This window comes from Heloderma suspectum, chromosome 4 (genome assembly GCF_057233095.1).
Source record: "Heloderma suspectum isolate Gila_16-S chromosome 4, 16-S_ref, whole genome shotgun sequence".
NCBI lineage: Eukaryota > Metazoa > Chordata > Lepidosauria > Squamata > Helodermatidae > Heloderma > Heloderma suspectum.
The window spans coordinates 276,936,652-276,963,325 of record NC_139461.1 but is presented as its reverse complement, the minus strand read 5'-3'; the positions used below and the strand labels follow the sequence as shown (position 1 = coordinate 276,963,325).

The window sequence follows — 26,674 nt, the reverse complement described above, 5'->3', positions numbered from 1 at the left end:
CAACCAGAATATGCTAGTGACTGCTAGGTTAAAACACAAACCAGCACCAAAACATACAAGATCAGGGCAAGTAAGAAGATCTTCACTTGTCAACCAAAAAGGCATCAAACGGTGCTAGGCAAACCTTTCCCAGAGGGAGTGCTCTAAAGTTGGGAAGCCACCACTAAAAAGACTCTGTCTGAAGTCATCACCTATATAATCTCTAAGGATATGGAGGTTTAAAGGAGGGCCTCTGAGGATGATCCTATTGTCTGGGAAGCATGGTCCTTGAAGTACCATGGTCCCATACCACTTCAGACTTTAAACATTAAAACTAGAACTTTGAATTGTTTGAACTTTGTTTGAACTTTGTTTGAACTTTGAACTGCCAATGCAGTTGTTTTAAGACTGGTGAGATATCACAGGGTCAGCTCAGGATGTTTTGCAAAGCAGCAAATGGCATCCCACCCACACCCATACCCTGCAAAAGCCAAGATGCACGGTACCCAAGAGTATGCAGGTTATTTTTGCACCTGAGGCCGCCCCCTCCCAGGCAGTAAAAGCACAACAATAAACTAAATAACTACAATTTGCTGCCCTTTCATGACATACAAAACCAGTTGCCTGAGGAAGCCACCACACTCCACCTAATGGTAGGGCTGGGCCAAGCATTACACAACATGTAACAATCTAACTACTGTATCTGGCACCCGGTGAAGCTTCTGAGCAACCCCACGTACAACACCCTGCAGTAATGCAAATGAGATGTTATAAGAGCTTGTTATGAGTATGACCCCTGGCCAGGCCATCCCTATCCAGAAGAGACAACAGCTGGCTCATCAGCCTCAATGGTGGGAGGTGCCCCATGCCACAAAGGCCATTTGGGCTTCCAAAGATAAGGCCATATCCAAAAACACCTCTGAACTTCAAACCTGATCTGTTAGGCTCTAAAATTCAGAAGCAGTGGAATCCTGCCTGAAACAGGCTGAACACCCAGGTCAAAAAAACTACCCACCAACTGTACCTCTTGTCTAGATTAAGCATCCGTTTTGGTCTTTTTCCAGTGCAGTACTGACCTCACGCACTGGTTCAGCACTTCTACATTGGAATGTGATGGAAAGGGAAAAGAGAGTTTGATGTAATCATGAGGAAACCAAACTCCAAATCCCCTGCAGACCCCACTCACTAGACTCATGTAGACATTTTAACAACATGGCGGATAAAATGGAGCCCTGCAACACACCTTAGCAAAGCTGCTAAGGGGCAGAGCAATAGTTCCCCAACAGGGCCAGCTCTAGGTTTTAGGGGTTCCAGGGAAAGTGCCATCTCATGGCCCCCCTCCTCCATTTGTGGGCTTACCTGGTGGTGCCAGGAGCAGTGCCAGATGGCTGGGTCCAGCTGCCATTTTAATTTCTCATGATGTCTCCTATGTAGGATTGCTGGATCAGGCCCATAATCACCTATGTAGGAGCCAAGCAGATCTCCCAAGGCAAGGAGTTCCATAAGCAGGGTGTTATTACAGAGAAGGCCCTCTCATGCATCTCCACCAGCTAGGTCTCTGACGGTGGGTGGGTGGCATGTGTAGAAGGGCTCATGATCTCTCTAGATGGGCAAGTTCATATGGGCTATGCTAAACTTGCTGCCTTGTGCCTGGGGACTTTTGTCCCTGGAACTTCCCAGTTTGTCTATACGTTAGGTGCTGGTCTCTAGATAAGTTTCAAATATGAAGTGTTACCAATTTACCAGAGGCTTTATCCTAGTAACAGAGGCACTGTGCCTTTCAATAACAGTTTCTGGGAAGCATCAGCAGGAAGGTCCTAGTGTGCTTCTGTCTTGTCTGTGGGCTTCCCATAGGCACCTGGCTGTCCACTGTGGGAACAAAATGCTGGACGAGAGCCTTTAGTCTGATTCAGAATGGCTCTGCTAATGTTCTTATGATATGATTGTACACCACAATGCTAGTGAAATTGGGCCTACCATGTTTTTAAAAGCTAAAAATATAGATTTTGACCACTCTTCCCCCCATTCTTATACAATGATTTGGTTTATTTTCTTGTTTCTGATCAATGATGCATCCCACAGAAAATGTTTCTCAAGCCCAGGGTAAACAATGTGTGTGTGTGTGTGGGGGGGGGGGGTTGTGATGACATTTTATTCCCCCTACTATAATGGAAAAGGAGAATTAAAAAAAAAATCTTAAAGGTTGTAAGAGATAAATCTAACAAACTTATTGGGTTGGATCCAGATTTACTCTGGATCAGCTATGCTGATGGAAGAGGACTTCCCCGCTACCTCTTTCCAATGGCAGCCCCTCCAGCCCAATGAAAATACTACACAGAGTGTCAGTAAACCTTACTGAATGGGGTGAGATATCATATGTGGGCGGGAGAGGCAATCCCCAAGGCAGAGGGACCTTCCATGAGTGGAAGGCAGATACTAGATTCAATTCATTATGGTATTCTTCAAAGCAGATGAAAATGCTGGAACTATACTCAGTGCTGAGGACTCTTTGGTGACTATGCAGCAATAGTACAGTGTTACTATGCAGTAATAGATAATAATTCTGAAGGGAGAGAGAGGGGTTCTAACTCCCAGAAGCATAGACGGGGACAAGGTTTGCTTGGGCTGAACAACAACCCAGCAAAGTAGGCTGCCACCACCCCTTACGTCCAACTCAGCCTAAGCCAAGGGACTTGCAGACCTTACAGGACACCCTTAGGACTTAAGAAATAAGGGCCCTCTGCTTCAAAGTCCCAGATAAACAGAAGCAGTAATCATGCAGAAGCTCTGGACTTAGTACTAAGGCTCAACTGGAATAAAGCACACACTTTCAGTTATAATAGGTGGTAAGTTTATTTACAAGAGGGAAGGGGAAAAGGGATAACATACAACAAAACAGAGCAATGCTGGAAACAGTGCTTCAAGGCAAAAAAATAAAAAGTTACATGAACCTGTCTATATGCACCTAAGCACAAATCTTCAAATAGAACAGGGCCCAAAATATAACTTTCAGAGTCACAAGCCAAAAGCAAAACAGGGACGAAAACAAACAAAACCAAAGAAAGACTAAGAGAAAGGGCAACTGTACTCCCCTCCTTTTTATAGTCAAAAGCCTTTGACAAAAGTGAGGTGAGCCTCCTTAGCCAGTCACTAGCTGGCTGAATAGTTTCTCCAGGCTTTTATTTGTGGAGGGGGGGAGTGGAGGTGGAGTTCTCACATAAGCCCAGCTGAAATCATTCAGTCTAACTGGCAAGAATTCTCTTCTGGCCTTGAACAGCCTTAAAGCCGAGATAACACACGCAGGTAGTTTAATGAGTTATCAGTGCGAGATAACACACGCAAGTAGTTTAATGAGTTTGTGTAGGCCCATCTTCACAAAACGGAGTTTTTACATGCAACTAGAACACCAAAAGAAAAATGGATTTCTTGACAATATTAACAAGAGTATATGAACTTTTTTTATGCAAAGGTTTTGAAGCAAAGATCACATCATGTTGAGATGCATGGATCTCCCTCATCAGATCCCTTGTAGTGACTTTAATTACTAAACAATGTCATAGGCAGCTAAAGCACTTACCTATATTGATGCAGAGAGGTACATTCCAAGGGTGAGGAACTTAAGGCCCTCCAGATGTTGTTGGATTTCAACTCCCATCAGCCCCAGCCAGCATAGCAAATGATCAGGGGTGATGTGTGTTGTAGTTTAACAACATCTGAAGGGAAACAAGTTTCCCAATCCCTTCTGTCCCTAAGGGTAGAATTTTTAGGAGCTAGCACAATTGTACTTAACTGGATCAAAGAAAGGAGTGATGGGAGTCCAATTTAGGTTACAGGGCCCTTCCTCTTCAACCAGTCCTATCAAAAATGGTGTGTTTCAGCAGTGTCTCTTTTCCCACTTTGAGTAACAAGTGTGTGCTATCCCCACACCCCACCCCACCCTGAGAATAATGTACATTTTTGTACCTCCCATTTGAATTCTTTCTCCTTGCTTGCCATATATAATTATTACATCCAAGGCCTAGCTGTTTTCTTCCATACTGCACTAAGGAGAAGAACACTAAAAAAACGGCTTTGTAAACACTGTTGTCATTATTATTTTGGGGAACCAAAATACTTTGGGGAACCTCAGAAGGAGAGTCACTCCAAGGGTGAAACTACATGCGGGATTAAAAACTTGGTTTAACGACGCTTGTGTTGCCTCCTCTTCTTCTCCCTCCTCTTTTTACTGTAGAGATGCAGAGTGACTGAGACCCTGGGGACTTTGTTTAACCTTTAAGCTTTTTTTAACCTTTGGTGCACAGTCCCAACAAAAATCACTTCTCCCTGCCCCTGCCCCCAGACCAATCCCACACCCCAAGGCTGCTATTTGGCACAGGAGATTGCTAATAGTAGCCTGGAAGCCGTGTGTGTGTGTGTGTGTGTGTGTGTGCACGCGCACGCACGCGCATGCATGCATGCATGCTCATAGTAGCTTGGAGGAGGGTGTTGTTGTAGAAGTTGCAGTGCAGGAAGAAAGGGTTAATCCCCCTCCCTGCAGTCCCAATCCTGATTGGTGTCTCAGGAGCCAGATGCTGGGGGGGGGACGCGACTGTGGCAACATGTTAGAGGACGGAGCTGTGAGTACCACACAGCCTCCCCTGTGCTCACCTGCTGCACTCAGCTGTGGTGGAGAACACTACCCCATTGCCAATAATATTCAACTGCCAGGCCAGTTACATAGAAGGGGGGCCGGGTGTCTTGTCCTTCACCTCAGGCTGCAAAATGCCTTAGGCCAGCCCTGATACAAGTACAGAAGGCAAGTCTTCAAATAGGCACAAACTTAGGTAACTCAATTCCCTGCCAGAGAAGTACATAAGAGAACCAGTGTGGTATAGTGGATAATGGCACTGAATTGATAGTTGATTAAGACATTAATTAATTCAATTATTCGGCATCTTCTTGCACACAAGAAATTTTACTCTTTATTCAAGCTAAGCTATTTGGAAAAGTATTCTTTTTGGAAACATATTTATGACAAAATTCACAAATGCATTGACTGGAATTGGATTATTTATATATTTTGACTTATGTTTTGTATATACTTCTATATTTGATCTAATCTAAAAAAAAAAAAAATTGAAAATAGCATGACATTTCCAAACAGTGCCACATATTCGGAGTGAATATTTAGCACTTTACCCTACCCAGTTTTATTTGGTTTTCTCCTCTCCATCTAACCCCCCCCCCCCACCGCCAATGTAATGCAATTATCATGAGGACTCTGCTTTGGACCACATCTCTATAGCTGAACTGTGCTGTTAAAAGCTATGATTTAACATACATGGGCTCTTTTATTCATCTAACAAGTTTATTCCTTTGTCAGGTACTGCCTCGTATCAAAGGATTTTACCGAGGTGGGCGCACAGGGAATTTATTGCTGTAACAGGTTTATTCTCGCAACCTTTATTCATTTATGCAGAGTCCTTTCCAGTTGGCAACTCTGTGCATAAATGGGCAAAAGGAGGGAGAGCATGAGACCACAGTGCCCCCTTGCGGTCAAAAGCCGCACCTGACAGCCTGAACATTAATCATAGCAGCAGGAGTGTAAAATTCAATTTTACCTCTCCATTCATTCTGAGATGAGTTGAAGGCCGGCCTTGTACATATAAACCGCACTTTACTTCATCAGAGCCATGGTAACAAATGGTGTGTCTTCTTCAGGGAGTTTAACCATCAAAAAACAGCGCACCATTTAATTCCCCTCGTGCCTAGGGTCAGAGCAGGAGCTCTTGGCATCAGCAAATGCTTCAGCCCTCAGCTGCGCAGTAAACTATGTTTTAGAGATTGTTCCTCAATATGAAATGATCAGCCCATTTATCTGCTAAAGGAGCCCATCTCTTTGTTCAGCCTCCCAATATTTTTTTCCGCTGACCCAATCTGGACAATAAACCAGAGCCGTCTTCAGATATTCACCGTTCAATTTGTTACTTGAGTGCGTCCAAGCTCAGCTGTCTCTGTCAGCATCCCGACTTGCAATTTTCTCTTTCATCCAGCTTGCCTGAGTTCTCACTTGGCAAGACAGAGGACCGGTGCCAACCCACCTACCCACCCCTGAATGGTAAAATGTGAATACCAGAGATATTGTAAGAGCAATAGCCTAGTAGAGCTTTCTCCAACCTAGTACCCTCCAGAGCTGTTGGAGTGCAACTCCCATAATTCCCAGATGCTGGGAATTATGGGATTTGCAATCCAACACACCTAGTGTGTGCCAGGTTGGGGGAATGGCTAGTGCTTCAGCCCGATCAAGTCACACCAAATGAGCGGAGAACAAGACAGCGCTTAACGCTAGTGCTGAAGCAACACTTACTTTCAGAAAAAGAATCAGTTCTGAAATAGAGGGTGGGAGGAAAGGGAGGAAAGGAAATGGGGGATTTCCCAGACCCCTCCTTTACCTAACTGCTGGCCAACAGCAGTTTCTTTTTGAAAACTTACTGTTACGACCTCTGGCAGCACTGGAGCTCTTCTGAGTGGCCAGAGGTCTACAGCTGCTATTTATTCCCCCAGAGTGTCATAGAATGACACCACATAGTGTCAGTCTGAAGGGGCTTCTGAGGAAAAACAGTCAGTCCCCTCCTAGATTCCCTTTACTGACACCATTTTTAATATGCACCATGAGGTGTGTGTTTTTTATTAAAGTGGCTCCAATTGCCATCCATAACAATGGAAGGATTGTATTCTCATGGTCTGGTCAAGCTTTGAAGCCTCCAAAGTATGCATGTCTGTGTGGGGTGGAGGAGGCAGGTTCTACTACACTTTAAGAGGCAAGTAATGTCTTTGGGTCACATAGAACAGCTAATGGCCCGGTTCGCATAATCACCACAGCTTAAACAAGCTACGGTAGCTTTTTAAAGCTGTGGCACATTCTGGGCACCATTTGCCTAATTACTCTCCTGGGTGCAGCTTGTCGTGTTGTCTGAACCTGGCCAGCATGGCTTGCTGGAGAGGGAAACAACCCACAAAATAACACACGGGCTGTTGTTAGTGATTGTGCGAATTAGGTCAACGTAGGAGAAAGGTTAGAAACTGGAGTTCCCAGCCAAATACTAGCATGCTGACAGCTGCTAGGAGGCAAGAGCAGTTGATAGCAGGACATTTTGGCTTTGTGCTGAGGTGCCTGGTCTGCAACAGAACTTGACCACCTGTTGCTTTAGGATCGGATGGGAAACTTCTCCAGGCCAGAGGGTTGAAGACTGAAGCACTAACCCACCAGCCTTCTTCTCAAAGTTGACCTCCAGGAAAACTATCTGCTGATGAAGGATGTAGGATGAGACTCAAAGTTTGTCTGAGGACTAGGTTATATTATATGTTATGTTACATTATATTATATTATATTATATTAAACACACCCATCTGGTAATTTGTGCAGATACAAGAATGCCAAAGGTCACGCAAACTACATCTGTGAATCTGCATTCACAGTAACAAATGAAGAAGGAACAATTAACTTGAACCTACTTGGACGTCACTGCTAGTGCTTCCAGACTTCAGAAAAAGTAAGCTTCTACCTATGTTCATACTTCTCTGCTAAAAGCATCACTATGCAGAACTGAAGGTTTTTATTTCCCTCCTAATTTCTCCATTCTGATTAGCTGGTTGGTCAGGGGGTACATGCATGAACTCTCTATCTCACTCACTCACAGACCAACACATCTCTAATTTTCTCACCATGACTTCCCCACACGAAAACATTATTTCTGCCAAACAGCAAAACAAAAGCAGTAAAAATGGAGTTTTTAAAACAAAAGAAATGGTGGAAGACAAAATAGTTGTGCTCAAAAATCCTACTTTTGGAGGTGTGGATATCAAATCTTCATGTCATGGTCATGCATCTGATATCAAGTAATGAGTGAAATGTAACTCAAAAAAGGACCAAAATAGTGCTGGAGAGGACTCTTACGAGTCTCCTGGACTGCAAGGAGGTCAAATCAGTCCATCCTAAAGGAAATCAACCCTGATTGCTCATTGGAAGGACAGATACGGAAGCTGAAGCTCAAATATTTTGGCCACCTAATGAGAAAAGTCACTGGAAAAGACCCTGATGCTGGGAAAGATTGAAGGCAAAAGGAGAAGGGGACGGCAGAGGATGAGATGGCTAGATAGCATCACTGATGCAATGAATATGGACATGAGCACACTCCGGGAGAGAGCACAAGACAGGAAGGCCTGGCGTGCTGTGGTCCATGGGGTCACGAAGAGTCGGACATGACTGAACGGCTGAACAACAATATATCTTGGCTTCCCCATCCTCCTGACCTACCCAACCAATTTTTCCTTAGGCCACTCTCACCTTTGAGAAGTGGAAAAGCTATGGACAAATGGCAACACAAGAACGGTAGATATAAAAAGGGTTTCATACATGTCAGGCCTAAAGAGCAGTGGCACAACTGCCCAAGTTATTGATAGACGGCATCCTAATGTTACACAGGCCAGCATCTATGAGAACTGCATTAAAATGTGAGCAGGCATGCATGGAACATGTACATGGGTAAATTAAGTGGAGTCTGGTAAGTTATGTGGAGTCAGTATGACATGAAGATTTGCTATCCACACCTTCAAACACAGGATTTGTAAGCACAACTATTTTGTCTTCCATCTTTTCTTTTTAAAAGCTCTTTAACCAGCGGCCTGCCTTGTTTATAAATCAGGGGAGAATTCTCTTGGATGAGTAACTTTGAACCAGACTCTTAACTTTTTACCTTAATAGGTATGGCATAGGTGGCTCATAGCTCGATCAATAAGTGAGGCAAGCAGGGGGGTGGTGGTGTTACAATTACAGGCCACTTTTCACATGACCAAATTCCTACTATCACACACTGTACAAGAGTTGCATGGTAACCCATATGTAGATCACCATAGTTGATGACTGAACCCATGTATTGGTCTATATGTACATCTGATGTAACTCAGTCTTGGCTTTAGAACAGAAGAGCCACGCTGGATCAGACCAAGGGTCCATCTAATCCAGCATTCTGTTCACACAGTGGCCAACCAGCTACCTGTGGGAAACCCACAAGTAGGACAAGGAGCACAATGGACAGGAAATGGAATGGCATGGCAACATTAGATGACAGTCTACATGTGGTTCACCCAGTATTAGAATTATTACAAGTGGGACCTGCAACAAAATGTTACAGTGTCGAGTTCTCTTTCAGGGTGCCAGCCAGCCATACCCTCCTACAGGATTTTCCATTCCATTCCCCCTGCTCCCACCCTGGTCTTCCAGTCTCCCCCTCCCCACAGCAGACACCCAGCTTTCTAAGGCCACTAAGCAGCTTAACTGGCAATATCCAAGAGTTAAAAGCTGGGGTTTCCAGTCATTCTAAATCACAATGTTACTAGAACCACACACTTAAACATGAAGGAAATCCCTTTCTAGGACAGCACATTACAGACAGCTCTTTTCCAATCAGCAATTATTATTTTTCAATTTCTTTTCCTATACCCCACAACGGGTTAAATGATCAATAGGTGCAATTTCCAAGAAATGGGCAACAGTCATAGTTATATATGTATGTATGTATGTATAAAAAGCTCCTCCCCCTGTTCCCATATCTCCAGCTCTTGCCTTGTGCTACTTAACACTGAAATACATCTCCCCCTTTTTCCAACCCCCCCCCCCTTCCCCTGGGAGCAGTGAAGAGCTCCTCCAGCTATTCAGACTAAATGGATGGTTAACAGTACCTGTCAGCTCCACTGTTTTACACAGCTCCAGCTCCTGTATTAGCATGTCAGACCTGCTGCAGCCCTCCGTACTCTGCACGTAACACTGGCCTCAATCTACGGTCAGTTCATGGTACCAGGAGAGGAGCGCCCACCTCCCACCTCAGGTCTCACTGCCTAGCCAAGAGCCCTCCTATAAAATCAGCAGTGCTTTCTAGGTTTCATGCCATGAAGGTGCTGACATCACATTTCTAATTAATATTTTTAAAGTTGGAGCTCCTTTTGGCATAACTCGCAATCCATTTCTTTTACGACCTGTAAGACAGCCTTCTCGAGCTGTTATGAAATCTCTGGCTTCCTTTAACATATATCAGGGGTTCAGAACCTCTTTCAGCCCAAGGGCTGTATTCCATTTTAGAGCAGCTCTTGGGGGCTGCTTTCCAGTGGTGGGTGGGGCCAAGGCAAAAAGGGGCAAGACACCCATATCAGCATATTTCAGCTTACAGCTCTTACTGCCAGTAAGGCTTAGGAGAAGCTAGAGATGTCGAAGACATCCTCATGGAACCAAATGAATTTTATTATTTTATTTTATTATTAATTAATCGCCCATCTGGCTGGTCACCCAGCCACTCTGGGCGATGTACAACATACAATAAAACAGTTTAAAACAATAAAATTCTACAATAAAAACATTTCCTAAAATACCCTAACCCACCCCAAATGCCTGCCTGAACAACCATGTTTTTAATGCACGACGGAAGCTCATTAAAGAGGGGGCATGACGGAGTTCCCTAGCGAGGGAGTTCCACAGAGTGGGGGCCACCACAGAAAAGGCCCTCTCCCTCGTCCCCACCAGTCTAGCTGTCCTGGCTGATGGGACAGAGAGAAGGCCATCCGAGGCTGATCTTGTTAAGCAGCCTGTCTGGTGCTGCTGGAGGCGCTCCTTAAGATAGGCTGGGCCGGAACCATATAGGGTTTTAAAGGTCAAAACCAACACCTTGAATTTGGCCCGGAAAACAACTGGTAACCAGTGCAACTCCTTCAGCACTGGAGTGATGTGATCTCACCGGCGGCTGCCTTTAATCAGGCGAGCCGCCGCGTTCTGTACCAGCTGCAGTTTCCGAACCATCTTCAAGGGTACCCCACGTAGAGCGCATTACAGTAGTCTAAACGAGAGGAGACCAGGGCATGTACTACCGATGGGAGCAGATGGTCGGGAAGGAATTGAGATTTGCATTAACCGAACCCGCGGATTCCGCCGTGGACTGACTCTCCCCTTTGGGGAGAAAAATGCGAAACATTTTTCTAACTTTCCCAAATTTTGCACAAATTTCTTCATATAAAAATACGCAGAATTTAAAAAGTCCAAAAATGCACATTTCCCCCATATTTGCACAAATGCACATCTGTGCAAAAAAATTGCACAAATTTGGGGAAAATCCAATTCTTTCAGTGCACAGACAGCAGAAAAGGCACCTGACAATCCGCGAAACACAGAGGGAACTGATTTCTACACAACCTATACATCCCTAGAAGCATTTTGATCTTTCTGGGGAACCCCAGAGGCCCTGATTAGGACTCCTAGGCCTGAAATTCTGCACCCCAGTCTAAATTCTAGTAACCAGAACCAGACAGATTTGGAGTCAACAAAACTAATTCCCCTCATAATGCCTTATGTGGATGGCCACTGGGGGTTGCTGAATCAGCCCCAACCTAACTGACCCAGAGGCTGCAGGCTGGCTCCGAGTGTAACAGGAGCTATAGCAGGCACTGCATGTTTGTTGGCTTGCCCAGTGTTGGACTACAGCCAGTTGTGGCTGGTTGGGGTTAGGTTTGGTTGAAGTGGGAGGAAGCCACAGGGGATTTAAAGGGCTCAGAGAGAGCCTGGAGGAGGCAGGAAGCAAGAGAGGAGACAACATGAAGTGAGAGGAGAGAAGACACTAGAGAAAGAAAGGACAGCAGAAGGGAAAGGAGAGCTGTCCTGAAGAGCCATGTGGAACAGTACGAAGGGAGGAGAGGGACGTCGAGGGGGAACCCAGCCAGGCTGATATGGGGAGAAGCCTTACCTGAGTGGTCAACTGGCCAATCCAGGACAGAGAGACAAGCTAACCTGACACTGTGGAATGGGGTGGAGCCTGGTAGGTGCACCTCTCAGCCAATGGAGTATGACAGTTGATTCCAACTGACCCATGAAGTCAATTGTGGCGCATCCGAGGTTTCACTCCTGCAGACTATGGTCCATGACAGGGGTGGGCAACCTATGGCCTGGGGGCCAAATCCGGCCCTCTGGGGTTCTCCATCTGGTCACACCTCTTTCCCCTGGCCCCATCCTGACACCAGTCATTTGGTGACTTCCCAGGTTTTCTGCAGTTTTCCCCCATTCTAGAAGGGTGAAATGCCTCTCCTTAAGCTTAGTTATCCGCAGTAAGAGCTTTAAACTACAACATGCTGATATTTTTGTATTTCGCCCCACCCTTTTTGCCTTTGAACTTGCCCGCTTTGCCTTCAGCCCCACCCACCACTGGAACATAGCCATCAAGAGTTTCTCCAAAAATGAATTTGGCCGTTAGGCTGAGCTTCCCTATCCCTGGTCTATGGCCATATAGGAGGGCACTGGCAACCCATAGGATGAGTACGAGACCTGAAAGTAAGTTGATGGTGGCTGCAAGGCCCTCAGTCTCTCTCCACTGCTGGGACCATGCCTATCCTCCTCTGAGCTCTAGTTGTACTTACCTGATGTTGTCTACAGAACCCAGTGAAGAAACATGAGTTCTATTAAACCATTTCATGAAGCAATCCTATGTGTCCCTGATCTTTTGTGTGGGTGGAAGAAGGGGGCTTCTATGTGCCCCTCCCCATGGACGTGGTCATTCGTACCACAAAACTTGGGAAATCTCCGATTATGCATTCATCTACAAGCACAGGACAAGACAACAACCTGGAATCATGTATCCACACTTCAGGATGGGTCCCAATTTCTAGGTTCCTGTCCCATGCCTGTTACCCTTTGGCTTTTTATATTTTTTTTAAAAAAATTCTGCTTAACAACCTGGATCACTTTCAAAAGTTCAAAATATTCAGGACCAGTGTGTATTAACTGCAATTCCATTTTAAGGGGTGGGGAGCACAGAATGAGGTCACCACACACAACCGGGTATCTTTAAAAAGAGGGGGGGGGGAATTCTCCTTTTGAAAAGAGAATTTCCAGCCCTGATGGCCACCCTGAATATTGCTATTAGAACAGAAATGCGGGTGTATAAATTATCTTAATAAAATAAAGATATGCTTATCAGTGTCTGGGCAATGAATAGCTAGCTCTTTTCCCCTTTGTGTTACTAGAATTAGGCAAATTAAGCAAAAATTTGCAAATCTTGATGTGCATAACTTGGAATGGCCTCTTTTGAGAGTCATGTTTAACACCTTCACTCTTCATTTTCTAGTGAGCAAGACTCTGCTTTACACACAATCTAGTCTCTAAACAAAATATTTGCTCCCTAACCAGCAATAAAATATAGTCTTGATAAGCGATGCTAATTATTAACTTCCATTAATAGGCACACATTTCCAAGATTACTTCATTCCACAACTTTATTTCCCCCCCTTAAGTGAGTTACCAGAGGACAAAACATGGAATTGTACACACTTTGTATTCAGGACTTTGTAAGCTCCTTTAAAGGGACAACACAGCTTTAGAAGTCAGATACCCATTATGAAGCATCACCAATATTCTGGACACCACATAGTACACAAGAATAAAAGACAACCCCAGCTCTACAGAGGCACATACTGAGAGACAGAAAGAGAGAGAGGGAACCAGCTGCATCAGAAATCCAGAGGTGGGAATGAAATTTTGTTAAGCTGCTGCTATTATACAGCACAAAGACATTGTGTGGACCACACGTTGAGAGAACAAGCTTCTCTGCAGATTTGTGGAAAGCAAAATGGGAAGGAAGATCTGAAAAAGTGACTCATGATGCATATCCAGGGCAAGGAAGACACTTATTCTGTGTAAAAAAAATCCTCATTTACATACATTTAAAAACAGGGAAAGAGAACAAGGCATTCGGCAAAATTAATGTTCTAAAAACAAAAACAAACCCACACACTCAAAGGACATCAACATAAAGTAAATGTTATTTGAAAATAAAGATATATTTATCCATAACTATACCACTGGTACAAGGAAGGGAGTTTCTGTGAAAAGGCAGCCAATGTACAATTTAACCTGTGCAGACCATCCATCACCTTTAGAAAGGCAGTCCCAGCACAGCTGCAAAGATCACGTTTTAGTAAAAATGGACAGGGCAAGCTATACATGTATTTTCTCAGGTTCATGGACGCACACTCTGGTATTTGTTAAGCTTGGCCATGAGTGTCATGACCCCCAGCCCTCTTCTCTTCCAGTGTGCATTAGAGGATTCTGAGGTGGCACAGGCTACTTCCTCAGGAATAGGACAGTCAGTGCCTTAGTCAAGGTCCTCTCAGCCAGAGAATACAGCCCTCCCATCATCCTCTGGCTCAGGGGATAAGTTACCAGCAGAACCTCCATCTCTCCAGCCTTGTCTCAGGGTACAGAATCAGGAGAAGGCCCTTTAACAATCCAGTCTGCTCTTCCAGGAGGGGTAGAGCTGACCACACTGCAGGTCTTGTCAGCTTGCATAAAGCTTCACTTGTCCTTAGCTCCCTGCTGAGCCAACACCCTGAGCCATTGTCTTAGTAGGAGAGAGTTCCAGGCAGCAGCACTCACCTGGAGCTATCCAGGGTCCGGCTTTCCTGCCTTCCGCTTACTACAAGCTTCCCCTGCGAGCCTCAAGGGATCCCAGAATGGGATAAAGAGCAGCACCGATAGCTTAAATGTCATGGGAACTTTTTAAAAGTGAGCCATTTGTACCTTACATGGAGGGAAATGCACCCCCTTGAACTCATTCTCATTCGCTGTCCTCACAGAGCATGAGCAAGGAATGCTCTGTTGTCTGGTGTAACAGGAAAGGTTTTTAAGACCATCTAGAGGAGGCCAAAATGGCTGAATGCCAGGAGCTCTGCCACCACCCTGCTTCCCAGTCTAGGAAACCCCTTCAACTTCTTCACCCTCAGCCTGGACAAAAGAGAACTCCCTCTGAAGATGGTCATCCTGCCCCCTGGCCCCCTTTCTCCTCCCTGGTATGTAGTCGCCCTGTAGCTGATTGAAAACTGACTGACTGGTGGTGATCATAAATCTCAGGCCAAAGGAACACTTTGCAAGGTGATAGACCCAGCACAAAGGATTTTCAGGATTCACAATAACAAAAAGCTAAAACCAAATAGGTATAACTATTTATGTATGAGACTGGCCCTAAGTTCCTCATTTGTTATTCTGAGGCAAAACCCAAGAAATTAACAACTGTTTGTGAACAGAATGCACATCCTGCCCTATTAACTCCTTCCTAAAAGGGCTTGACCTTAGTGAAAATCTTGGGATGGGACAACACATTTTGTATTCATGGAAACAGGTTCATTGAAAACCAGAGCTATTACAAGAAAAAAAGCAAGGCAGATGAAAATCAAGGTAACGTTGGTAAAAGGTTAGAAATCTATTGCTTCATAGCAAGAAAGGAGAAGAAAAGCATCACAGCAGTGAGGCACAATCACAGTTTCAAGGTTTTCGTTACAACCCATTAAGGTATTTCAAGGCTTTGCTTGTGGTCTGGAATCTGCCTACAATTTGCAGGTAGGTCCAGGATGGCCAACAGCTTTCACAGTGGTCTAAAGGATCCTGAGCTCGACTTCATCACTCTGAGGGCACTGTATTTTCCCCCTCCCCCTCTCTACCCCAAGGGTACAGTGTAGCTATGACACACTGCAAATTTTCCTAGAATTGTGTATGTTTCCTTTTGTATTGTTAATTTTTCTACTTAGTTTAAAAGGAGCAAATGCCCTGGTGAACTGGAGAGGTCATCACAATTAGACTGCTGGATAAAATGTCCACAATGCAAACTATACTTAAGTGTTACAATGTATTGGTCATGCATAAATCCCTACAGGATCCTGGCAGGCAGGCATTTCAACATTTATCGTTGATGTGGGGTCAGGTTGCTAATCAACTAATTGTTAGATGGACGGTAGCACAGTTTCAAATCGGCGGCAAGTTCAGCATCACACACTGCGAAGTTCAACAGCCATGGCGAATCAGTGGTCATCTACTTTGGCTCTTTTGGCTTTCAGAGAAAGATGCTGCAATGAAACAGAAGTACCATTTTTGATTTTACAATTTCATAAATGTTTCCCATGAATCAACTCTTCAGTTCCCAACCAAACCAGTCTCCACGTTAGCAACTGATTCAGTTCTTCTTTTAAAACTCTATCGTCTAAGAATTCATTTTGCAATATTCCAGAAAGCACAATGAGCCCACAAACATTTGCCAGTACAGGAATTGGTGCCATTTACAAAGCCATAAGCAACTTTGTTGCCTGGTACTTAAAAGAAAACCCCCAAACCCTGCAATGTTGCAAGAGTTTTGTAAGTTTCTTTCTTTCCAAGAAAGGCCAGCTAGCTCCTACTGCTTGATGTGTTTTGTCAGAGAGGGAACACTTATTTTTAAGATCACTTCCAGGAGATGTGACTGTTATTTTCGATTTGTGTTGGCTTTTAGTAATTGATTACCATCTGCTGCTGCTTTGGGTTTTAAAAACTCATCTCTTCTCCCTGGCTTTTAATTGAACGTTTTGATGGGTATTCACTGCTAATGGGTATTTTGACATTCTATTTTATTGAAATGGGTTTTATTTTAAATTGTTTTATATTTAGTATGATTTTATCAATATGCTTGTTGTATTGTTCTTATGCTGTAAGCCACCTTGGGAAGGCTATGGTCTTGAAAAGCAGCTAAGAAACAGACTGAAAATAAACATAAGAAGAGCTATGCTAGATCAGACCAATCTAGCCAAGCATTCTGTTCACACAGCGGCCAACCAGCTGCCCCCGGGAAACCCACAAGCAGGACCCGAGTGCAACAGCACCCTCCTGCCCATGTTCCCCAGCAACTGGTGTACACAGACATACTGCCTCTGATACTGGAAGTAGCATATAGCCATCAGGACTAGTAGCCATTGATAGCCTTCTCCTCCAGGTATTTGTCCAATCCCCTTTTAAAGCCATTCGAATTAGTGGCCATCACTACATCTTGTAGTGAATTCCATAGTTTAACTATGCACTGTATGAAGGAGTATGTTGTGTTTTGTGAAGAAGTGCTTCCTTTTCTCTGTACTGAATCCTACTGTTCTGTTTCACAGAATGACCCCCAGGTTCTAGCATTATGAGAGAGCTACCGCAACATGCAGTGGTGGCCACCAGTTTGGATGGCTTTAAAAGGGGATTAGACACGTTCATGGAGGATAAAGCTATGAATAGCTACTAGTCCTGATGGATACATGCTACCTCCAGTATCAGAGGCAGTATCCCTATGTACACTAGTTGCTAGGGAACACAAGTGGGAGGGTGCCATTGTACTCATATCCTACTTGTAGGTTTCCCAGAGGCAGTGGTTTGACCACTGTGTAACCAGAATGCTAGACTAGACAGACCTGTGGTCTGGTCCAGCATGGTCTGTCTTATATTCTTATGATTAAATAACATAAAATAGATACTGTTACTCTTGTTTTTAATATAATTCAGCTTTATTTTCATGTTATTTAAATTGCTGGATTTATATATCACAGGTTCTAATGTCATGGGAAGGCAACAGAAAAATACAGAAAATAAAATAATAATCAAAACTGGAAGTTATACTATTTAGATAATAAGCCAATAAGGGAAAAAACCTATGGCCACTAGACACTGTCTAAAGCGCCATAGGATTTTTTGGTTTCTGGGAACCGAGGTTGGAGCTAGGGCTCCAAAGCGGTTCCCAGAAACCGCACTTCCCACCCGCTCATAGCCAGCATGGTCCTCTCCATGCCAGCTACGTCTCCGTACTCAGAAACGTAGCATGGAGACAGTGAAAAGAGAGCAGTCCCAGGGGTGGGGAGAAGAACACATAAGCCACTTTATGCAGCTTCCTATGCGACGCGTGGCCTTCCCCCCCCCCCCCGAAGTTGCAGCTAGACAGCTGAAATTGGCCATCTAGCCACAAGTGCAGGGCAGCTGGAGCACAGAGGTGAGGATCGTCTCCATTCTATGGCTGCCCTGCATTAGATACTTGGCAGCCTCCAACTTCAGAGGCTGCCAACTATCTCAAAAGGATTGTGCCCTAAACTTACTTAAGGTAATGGACAAAACCAACCAAAAACCATCTCCATCTCCCCAAAAACATTATCTGATAAACAAAAAACCCCTTTTGTTTAATTTTAACCAATGTGAATAAGTCACTCACATTTTTTTTTTTTTTGTTAGACTACTCACTGAGAAGACTCTGCCAGAATTTCTGGTCATACACAGAGGGAAGTTCCTCAGGAGAACAAGCTATGGTGTCATATAATATGAAGTATGGTAATCATAAGAAATTACTTCAGAAACTGCCAATTACTTTTGACAATTAATGGAATCATCATTTGTATAACCGTTGTGCAGTTAAAGCCACTTCTTACATGACCAATATAGCTCATAGGCACACAGGGAGATACAAATGTCAGCATGTTTTAGAACTATCCACTCACTTAGTCATTAAGATACTGGATTCCTAGAAGATTTAGTATAATTGATAGGTTGGCTCATTTCCTTATCATACCATACCTGAAACGTCTGTGATAAGTAGCGAAGAATACTCTCCAAAAACTTTTTATATCCTGCAGCACAATCAATGTGAATGCACTACAGGATAGAAAGCACAGAATATTCAATAATATGAGGGCAGATTCATACATAGCCCAGGCATATGAATTATATGCATAGCAGTATTGGGTTTTCATGTTCTCCCCTACTGCATGTATAATGTTTAAAATGTAAACAATGGTCCTGCATGGTCCTGAATGTGAAACAATCAATGAATCAACTAGGTTTTAGGCCAAGTTACAGGACAGAAACTGCACAGGTAGTTCTTGTGGATGATCTGTATCTAGAACTCACCAGGAGGACTGTGATCTTTTTTGGTGTTGCTGGATCTTTCAAAGACTATGAAAAACAGTTGAACTTCAAATCCTTCTAGATCAGCTGGAGGCACTGAATTGCAGTGGTTCTACGCCTGATTGGTTGTCACCATAAGGAGGCTCTGATCAACAGCTACTCTACCATCTGGAATGTATTCATTTGATGGCAGAACCTAGCAGTACCCCTTGTGCCCTTTGCTTTTTAGTATCTATGTGCAACCATTAGGCCTCATTATTTGGAGTGGAATGTCATACGCTGATGACACTAACTCTACTCATTTAGTAATCGTTCATTTAGCTGCTATAATGCATTCTGTGTTGGGCTACCTTTCAAACTGGCTTGAAATTAAGAAATGCATAAATAAAATGCGTCCAAGAGCAGGCCCTACTTATAAATCCATAACCCCCTTTTCCACAGTGAATGGAAGGGGGCCTACTTGCGTAAGAGATGCTGGCTACATGCTTAGTAGAGGACTGTGCAAGCCTGAGACTTGCTCTCATGCTCTGTTATGTGTACAGCTTATATGTCTGTGCAAGTGAACTAGCCCTAAGAAGCTTGTTTATCCATACATTAGACATTTTCTCAAAAAAAAAACCAAACATGAAAGATGTCTGCTCATATGTACAATGAAGGATACAGAGTTCCCTCTGTTTGCTTCACAGAGCTTTCTGAAAGTAGTTATTCACAGAGCCCATGGTTAAAATATGGAATTCACTTCCAGAAGATGAGGTGATGGCCTCTAGCTTAGATGGTTTTAAAAGGGGATTAGACAAGTTCATGGAGGATGTCTATCCATGGCTACGAAGTCATGATGGTTATATACTACCTGCAGGTTCAGAGGCATCATGCCTCTGAATTACCAGCTGCTGGAAAGAACAGTGGTAGAGAGCTATTGCCCTCTTGTGAGCTGCCCAACTTGTGAGCTTCCCAGAGATATGTGATTATCCACTGTGTGAAACAGGACGCTGGATAGACCTTTGGTCTGATCCAACAGGGCTCTTTTTATGTTTAAGGAAAGTGGTATTATGCCACTTTCTATTTGAATACGTATGTGCTTAGATGTAAATGACAGAAGGAGAGAGGCAGGCGAAGAAGACCTCTGAGCCAGCTCTAGTTGGATGTTCCTGGCCCTCACAAGGCCATCTGCCATCAAGTGGGAAGGATTCCAAAACAGTGGAAGGTAGATGAAGATGGCACCTGATCCTGTTCCAGCTGGCCTTTCCCCACCTCCACCGCTGAGCCATTTAACACCAACTGCCCAGAGGGAAGGATCCTGATGAGTTTTCCAAAACAAATTGTTAATATTGTTTATTGCAGTTGTATTATTTTACATTACTTGTAAGCCACCTTGGTAGGATTTGTATCCTGAAAGGCAGCATATTCATGACTGAAATAAATAAATGGCTCATCAATAAGTCTTGTTTCTGATTGCTAGTGAACAAGGCAGCAATATGCTTGGGCTTCTTGTGGTAATTAACTACTCATTAGTTTTCAGTGTGGAACAAACAAGAGTGCCAGATAATTTATGACATATATCCAAGTCTTCATACAATCAAAAATTAAGTGGTTCACTAGTTCCTTTTTTCATCACAGGGGTATACGAACCTTAATTATATAATGTGAGCAAGCCAATAGCCATAGATGTGTCATTTCAGTTCATGATATAAATATTACTACCAAGATAACGACTAGCTATTTCTGGGCTTAGACCCAGAAATGTGGCGCATTCACATTTTTTAACTTAACGTTGCATTCTTCTAAAATTGCTGATATGTCCATTTAGCACCTGGCTTTCCTCAAAAAGTGTAGCAACGATATTCTGAGCCATGCAGTTACCAGAATATGTCTATACATTTACTGTAAGGCCTGAGCAACCTCAGGGATGCCAAAATGGGCACAGAGCCAATGCCATTTTACCCAATTTCCCAAAACATTTCATTGTTTTGCTGGAATCTTGCCAATTATGACAAGTTTATCAAGCTCATGCAGGATGTGATGATAGGCAGGGCACATATATTATACGCTGTTTCCAATCTCAAATTCCATAAAGCTTATAATCAGTTAATAGCACTTCCTCTTCACGGGACGTTGCACCTGATATGTCACCACGGGCCTCTAACCACTCTCTGGTTCAGTATTTACGTGCATTCTAGAAGTTAGCCGCTCTCATATGCAGTAGCACTGATATGCGGACATTATCCCAACCTAGGCTTTGGAACCCATAAATCCATTACTTCAGACAGTTCTCCTTGGCTACTCTGCAACGCTTGGAAGATTTCATCACAGCAAAATGCTGCAGCCCCCCTCCTCCCCTAGCTACTATAGACACACAGTCATGCCGGTTCTGCTGCATGATGACAATATTTTATAGTGCACTTCAAACTTCCAAAGTACTTCACATAAATTAACTCCATAATCCTGATAGCAACCCTCCTGAGGTTGGTCAGCATTATCTCTTTCTTGCAAATTGGGGTGGGGGTTAGCTGATGAGTTGGTGTAAACACAATAAGCTCAAACTCTTAGCCAAGAGCCTGGAAACGGAACATGGAATCGTGGACTTTATCCTTGTCATACTTTCCTTACACAGAGTGAATCTTTCCCATCTTAACTATGGTTAAGCCCATCTAGATTCCTGGTTAAGAGAATAACCTTTCCAGCTTTAAACAGCTGTGTCAAGAGCCAGTGCGGTGCAGTGGTTAAGGTGATGAACTAAGAGTGGGTAGACCACACTCAGCCATGAAGTGCACTGGGTGAACATGGGCCAGTCACTATCTCTGAGCCTGCTGTAAGGATAAAATGGCAAGGGAGACAACCATATACACCACCCTGAGATCCATGGAGGAAAGGCAGGATCTAAATGCAAAACCACAAATCAACCATGGTTGAGGTGGGAGAAGGACATTCATCCCAGGGAGGAGAAGCACAATCCCACAGCTGCTCTAGATCTCTAAAAAGTTGTTATTATGTGTGCACCAGTCTCACTGAAAAGACTCAATGATGCCAGTTATTCTGTAAATACTACCTTGTATTAACATTATCCCAGAAAGGTTCTAACTATTAAATGGATTGAAATAATGTCATCCAGAACTTTCACAAAGGATTTATTCCATTGTAAACATGCATAGACTGCCTTAAACATGGCTTCTCTGTGACAACTCCTGGACTGAAAGCCAACGTAACTGTATTTTTCACACCAATCTACATCAGATAAGAGTTCTGTAAGCCCAACGTTAATGCAATAGATAACCACATAATGGGGAAAAACTAACCAACCCCAACCTTTAAATTATGTTAAGGTTGCCATAAACTACATTGAAGTCCACACACCAACTTAATACAGTTCATTCAAATTATCTTAATGCAAAGCACGTGGAGCAAGCACATGAAAGCACAGAACAAGAGCTGCCAATACGGCAATGGTACCATTTGGAGTCTATGCTGCGCCCGTACCGTTCCTTGCTGGTAAAAGTGAGGGGCCAATTCCAGTAGCCAAGCAGATTCAATAGCTGTTACATCTCGCATGTAATACTTTGAGGTCTGTATGACTTCATTGTAGACTACCCTAAAAATATAGCAAGTAAAAGGCAGAAGGTGCATTATAAAGGGCATCTGCTAAGATAGCATTTGAATACTTTCCCACTTGTTATTTAAGAAGAAAGGTCTTATGATATAGACACTAAGCCTTAATGACAGAGTCACTGGGCTGATTCGCATGACACGGGAGCTTACCATGGGTCAAATAACCCAGGATTAGCCCCAGCACATGTGGCTGCCATTTTGAAAATGCGACCTCTGATCAGGGGGTTGTGGTGTGTTGTGCGCACCTGCCCATCGTGGGTTAATCAAGGGTTAAACAACCTACACTTAACCCAACTACTAATTGAGAATTAAGTGTGGGTTGTTTAACCCCTGATTAACCCCTGATGGCTGGGTTCACACGACACACCACAACCCCCGAATGCCCCAATCAGATGTTGAATATTTAAAACGGTGGCTACATGTGCCCTGCACACACTGCAGCTAAACGTGCATTATCCCACTATGTTGTGTGAACCAGGTCACTGTCTACATGGCTAGAGGGGACAAATACAAGTTCCGACCTGGTGGGAAGAGGATTGGAGTATTCCAAGTGTCATACATGGTACCTTCTCATGTCTACACAGAAGAAAGTGGTCAAGAAGAGTGAAGACTTGAAGAAAATCCAACATGCCTCATGCAGAAGATTATCTCCTTATAACACAACTTATGAGTTGGGCTGCTAACACTTACTTGCAGGTTTGGAGTTTTAAGTCCCAACGGGTGGTAGACAGTCTGGGATAAATATGTAGCATTTACATGTGTCTACTACAAAGACACTTCTCTGACCATCCACCAGAAATACAAAGACTTTCAAAATTTGAAAAGCAACTATCAAAGGACAGCAATCAAAATGCAAATGCAGTACTACTAGTTAGTCCTCATTGGATCTTTCAGCAATGGACAGTATGGATGGACAGTTCTGAATTTCACATGCATGCCTCCACAGAAACATTCCAGAAGCATACCCATTGGGACAAAAGTCACATCAAAGAGACCCTTAGATCTCAAGCTTCTGGATTCCAGTGTTTAGGGCAGAAAAACGCTACCTACGTTTCCTGTCATACAACAACTTCCACAACTCCTGGTTCTTGCTGGTAGTATTCCATCTACCTTTATGCCTTTTTTGACCTAGGTACGATGTGGAATGGAACACAGTGCACAGTCTGAAGCCACGTTCTTCCAGGTGCGCTGTGAAAGATATGGCTGTAGACAATATAGTGTTAAAACACAAGTAGCACACTTATGAAAACTCTTTCAACATACCAACGAGGAGGTTTCTCTGCATACAGCACTGAGGTGGGGTGGATATGAAGTTCGTGGTCATCGCGAATAGTCCTTGAAAGAACAGCATTATTTCAGATGTACAATATTTATTTATAACTGCTACATGTGCCAAGCCAAGGCAGCATGGGGCTGATATATGTCTGTGCCTAAAATGACACATGTTCCTCGATGCGTAGCCTGATCAGGATGGCATAGATAAGAACATTTTTCAAAGGCATTAGCAGCTACTGAAACGTGAATTGGAAGCTTTCCCAGCTTTCATGTCTATCTTGGAATACCCTCCTTTCCCGTTTATTCACCTTGACAGCTCTTCAAATGGAAGAAGGGGGCTCCCCTAAGAAGTTGGTGAACTGCAGCCAGTTCTTTCCTGTCTCTTCTCAGTCTAGCTGGTGTGGCTTGATTGAACAAGGAGGCAGAATGCCTATTTGCCTCAACTAAACATAGACACCCTGTGGGCATATACTTCCAGCTGATTAATGGTACTGACAAGGAAGGGCCTAGAGTCAAAGTGCTATTCTTACGGCTATTGTCTTTTCTATGAACCCTTCATCAAGGACAACTTTGATCCATATTGTCCTATTCTGTTGCCTTTCCATTCTGCCTTTGCCTGACGCATGATCATAACTATCTCCTCTACCATCACTCTTGGGCCTGGGCTATAGTGATCATCACTAGGCTGAGCCAAGATAGTGGTGCTTTCGTTGATTTGGGGGGATTTATTATGATGAACATTTTGTTTACCTGTAGGCTCCAGTAGAGTGAAATCTGGCTGCATTAGCAAAGAATCCAGAAACTATACACCTTAGAACAGGATCTGGATCACCTAAAATGAAGAAACGGACCAGTCATTTCACAAAGCTCTTTGTTAGTCAACAAAGGCAAATTATCAGGGGGAGAAGAGGAATGTTAAATCGCACATTATTCCACACACAAACAATCCATGAAGAGAACCCATAGTTTGATGTTGGGTTGTGAATTGTGGGTTGTCCATGGTTAACAAACCATGGTTTGTTAGTGTGGCTGGGTTCAGACACACAACAACCCATGTTGTGTGTCTGAACCTTGAGTGTAGGTGATCGTCTTGTGTGAATCCAGTCAATAAGTTGCATCCATCAGTTGGCTACTCAATATGGGCCTGCTTCACATGTAATGCTAACCCATGGTTTATTTAAATCATAGTTTGTTGCCTTACCCAGAGTTTGTCTGGCAGACGATCAAACAAACCACGGTTTGCTTTCCCAGTCCCTGGATTGTTTGTTTCCTTCCTCCTTTGCCCACTCCCTCCCTGTATCCCAAATGTCTTTGTGTCACTGCAGTACAGGCATGTAAAGAGGCTGGGCTTTTTGAATGCTCTTGCCTGCTATCTCTGTAGCTTGGTGAAACCACTCATTATTCTGGGTTTGCATGTAACACCAATTTATGATTTAAACAACCCACAGTTCTCTTGGAGAACTATGGGTTCTCTTCATGGGTTGTTTGTGGTTAACAACCCATAGTTAATCCATAGTTCCAGGTTCACACATGACAACGCACACTTCAACGAACGTTACATGTGAACCTTGTTGTTATGTGTGAACCAGGTCTATAAATGTATTTTGAGAATGCTCTTCAATTGGGCTGCTAAGCATTGCATAGCTGTTTTATCATCTTTCAAGCCTTATAAATGATTGAGAAACATTATGTACAGGTAAAATAGGTGGAACTGATCAGTTGTCCCCTCATCTTGCTACTTTTAGTCTGTTTATAGGTTGTTATTGTATTATATTTACAACATTTATATGCTATTCCATATCTAAAAAAGATTCCGGAGTGGTGAACAATAAAAGATAGAAGGAATAAAACACCATGTTACAAGTTTTTTAAAACGGAATACCAGTAAAAACCATGGCTGGTCAATTGAGGAAGGCTTGTTGAAATAAAGATGTCTTCAGCAGGCACCAAAAACAACACAATATTGGTGTCAGCCCGACCTCCAGAGGCAGGGAGTTCCAGAGAAAAGGAGCCACCACACTGAAGGCTCTACACTCTGGGTGGACTCCAATCAGGCCATAGGTCCACGCAGAACCACCAGGAGCATCCCATCTGATGATCTCACTAACCAGGCAGCTTGATAAGGAAGAATGCCCTTGCATTGTATTTGGACTATTTATATTGTAAGCCACCCTGATAACTCAACTGAAGGGCAGGGTATAAGTCTTAATAATGAATGAATGAATGAATGAATGAATGAATGAATGAATGAATCCAAATGGAAATGTTCAGCCATGCTCTATGGCACCTGGAATCAAGGTATGTACAAATTTAATTCCTGCTAGGGATGCTTCTTATTGTTGCCTTTAATAAGCACCTACTTGCTTAAGAAAAACAAGTGGTTGACAGATTGGGTCTGTTCATTTCTGTTTTCAGGACATACCACACTGTCATTTGGATTTTCTACATGCAACATGTAAACTAGTCAAACATGAAGATACTTTACAGGTAAGAGGGAAGCCACAGACACCAAATGAGTGTGTATGAAGCTAATAAAGTATATTCCGGACTTCCAGAACCCCCAGGTGTAAATAAATTATTACCAGCTTGTGTCAGTAAGACTGAGAGTACTGCTGTAAAAAAGCTAAAACATTTTGGAAACAAATACAGTCTTTAGCTCAAAGAATATTAAAGACTACTATAGAACTAAAGCCAGAAACTTTTTTATTGGGGCTAACAGATAAACATGTAAAAGAGAAGGGGGGAACTCTCCTTCTCTACATGACAACGGCTGCAAGGTTATTGTAGGCACAAAAGTGGAAGAATGAAACAATACCAACTGTGAGCGAGTGGATCATTAAAATGATGGAGCTGGCAGAGATGGCAAAACTTACTATTATAATTAAAGAAGGGTCAACAACTAAATTTATGTTAGATTGGAAACCTTTTATAGAATTTGTACAAGAAATAGAGAAAAATGATATCTATATATGTGGATTTTGAACTTTGAGATGGTTGATTCTCTTTTTTCTGTTGTTGTTAAAATTAGGAGAAAGGAGATAATGTCTGTGAACTCAATGTATGATATAAAACTAAGACAAG

The 26,674-nt window shown here is 43.3% G+C and overlaps 1 protein-coding gene across 6 annotated transcripts in view; it reads right to left on the bottom strand.

Moving 5' to 3' along the window:
* Positions 1 to 13,253: 13,253 nt before the first annotated feature.
* Positions 13,254 to 26,674, bottom strand: part of DHX35 (DEAH-box helicase 35) — a 49,265-nt gene continuing 35,844 nt past the window's right edge. For 2 of the 6 annotated variants that reach the window (XM_084853941.1, XM_084853944.1), the window contains 4 exons: positions 24,344 to 24,425; positions 23,582 to 23,653; positions 22,163 to 22,301; positions 13,254 to 15,888 (listed from right to left, as the gene is read on the bottom strand). In XM_084853941.1, the coding sequence (XP_084710067.1) occupies positions 15,844 to 15,888; positions 22,163 to 22,301; positions 23,582 to 23,653; positions 24,344 to 24,425 (338 nt within the window). In that variant the 3' untranslated portion in view covers positions 13,254 to 15,843. Of the gene's footprint in view, positions 15,889 to 21,984; positions 22,302 to 23,581; positions 23,654 to 24,343; positions 24,426 to 26,674 lie in introns of those variants that run through there. The other 4 variants (XM_084853942.1, XM_084853945.1, XM_084853940.1 and 1 more) reach the window with 2 other exon arrangements.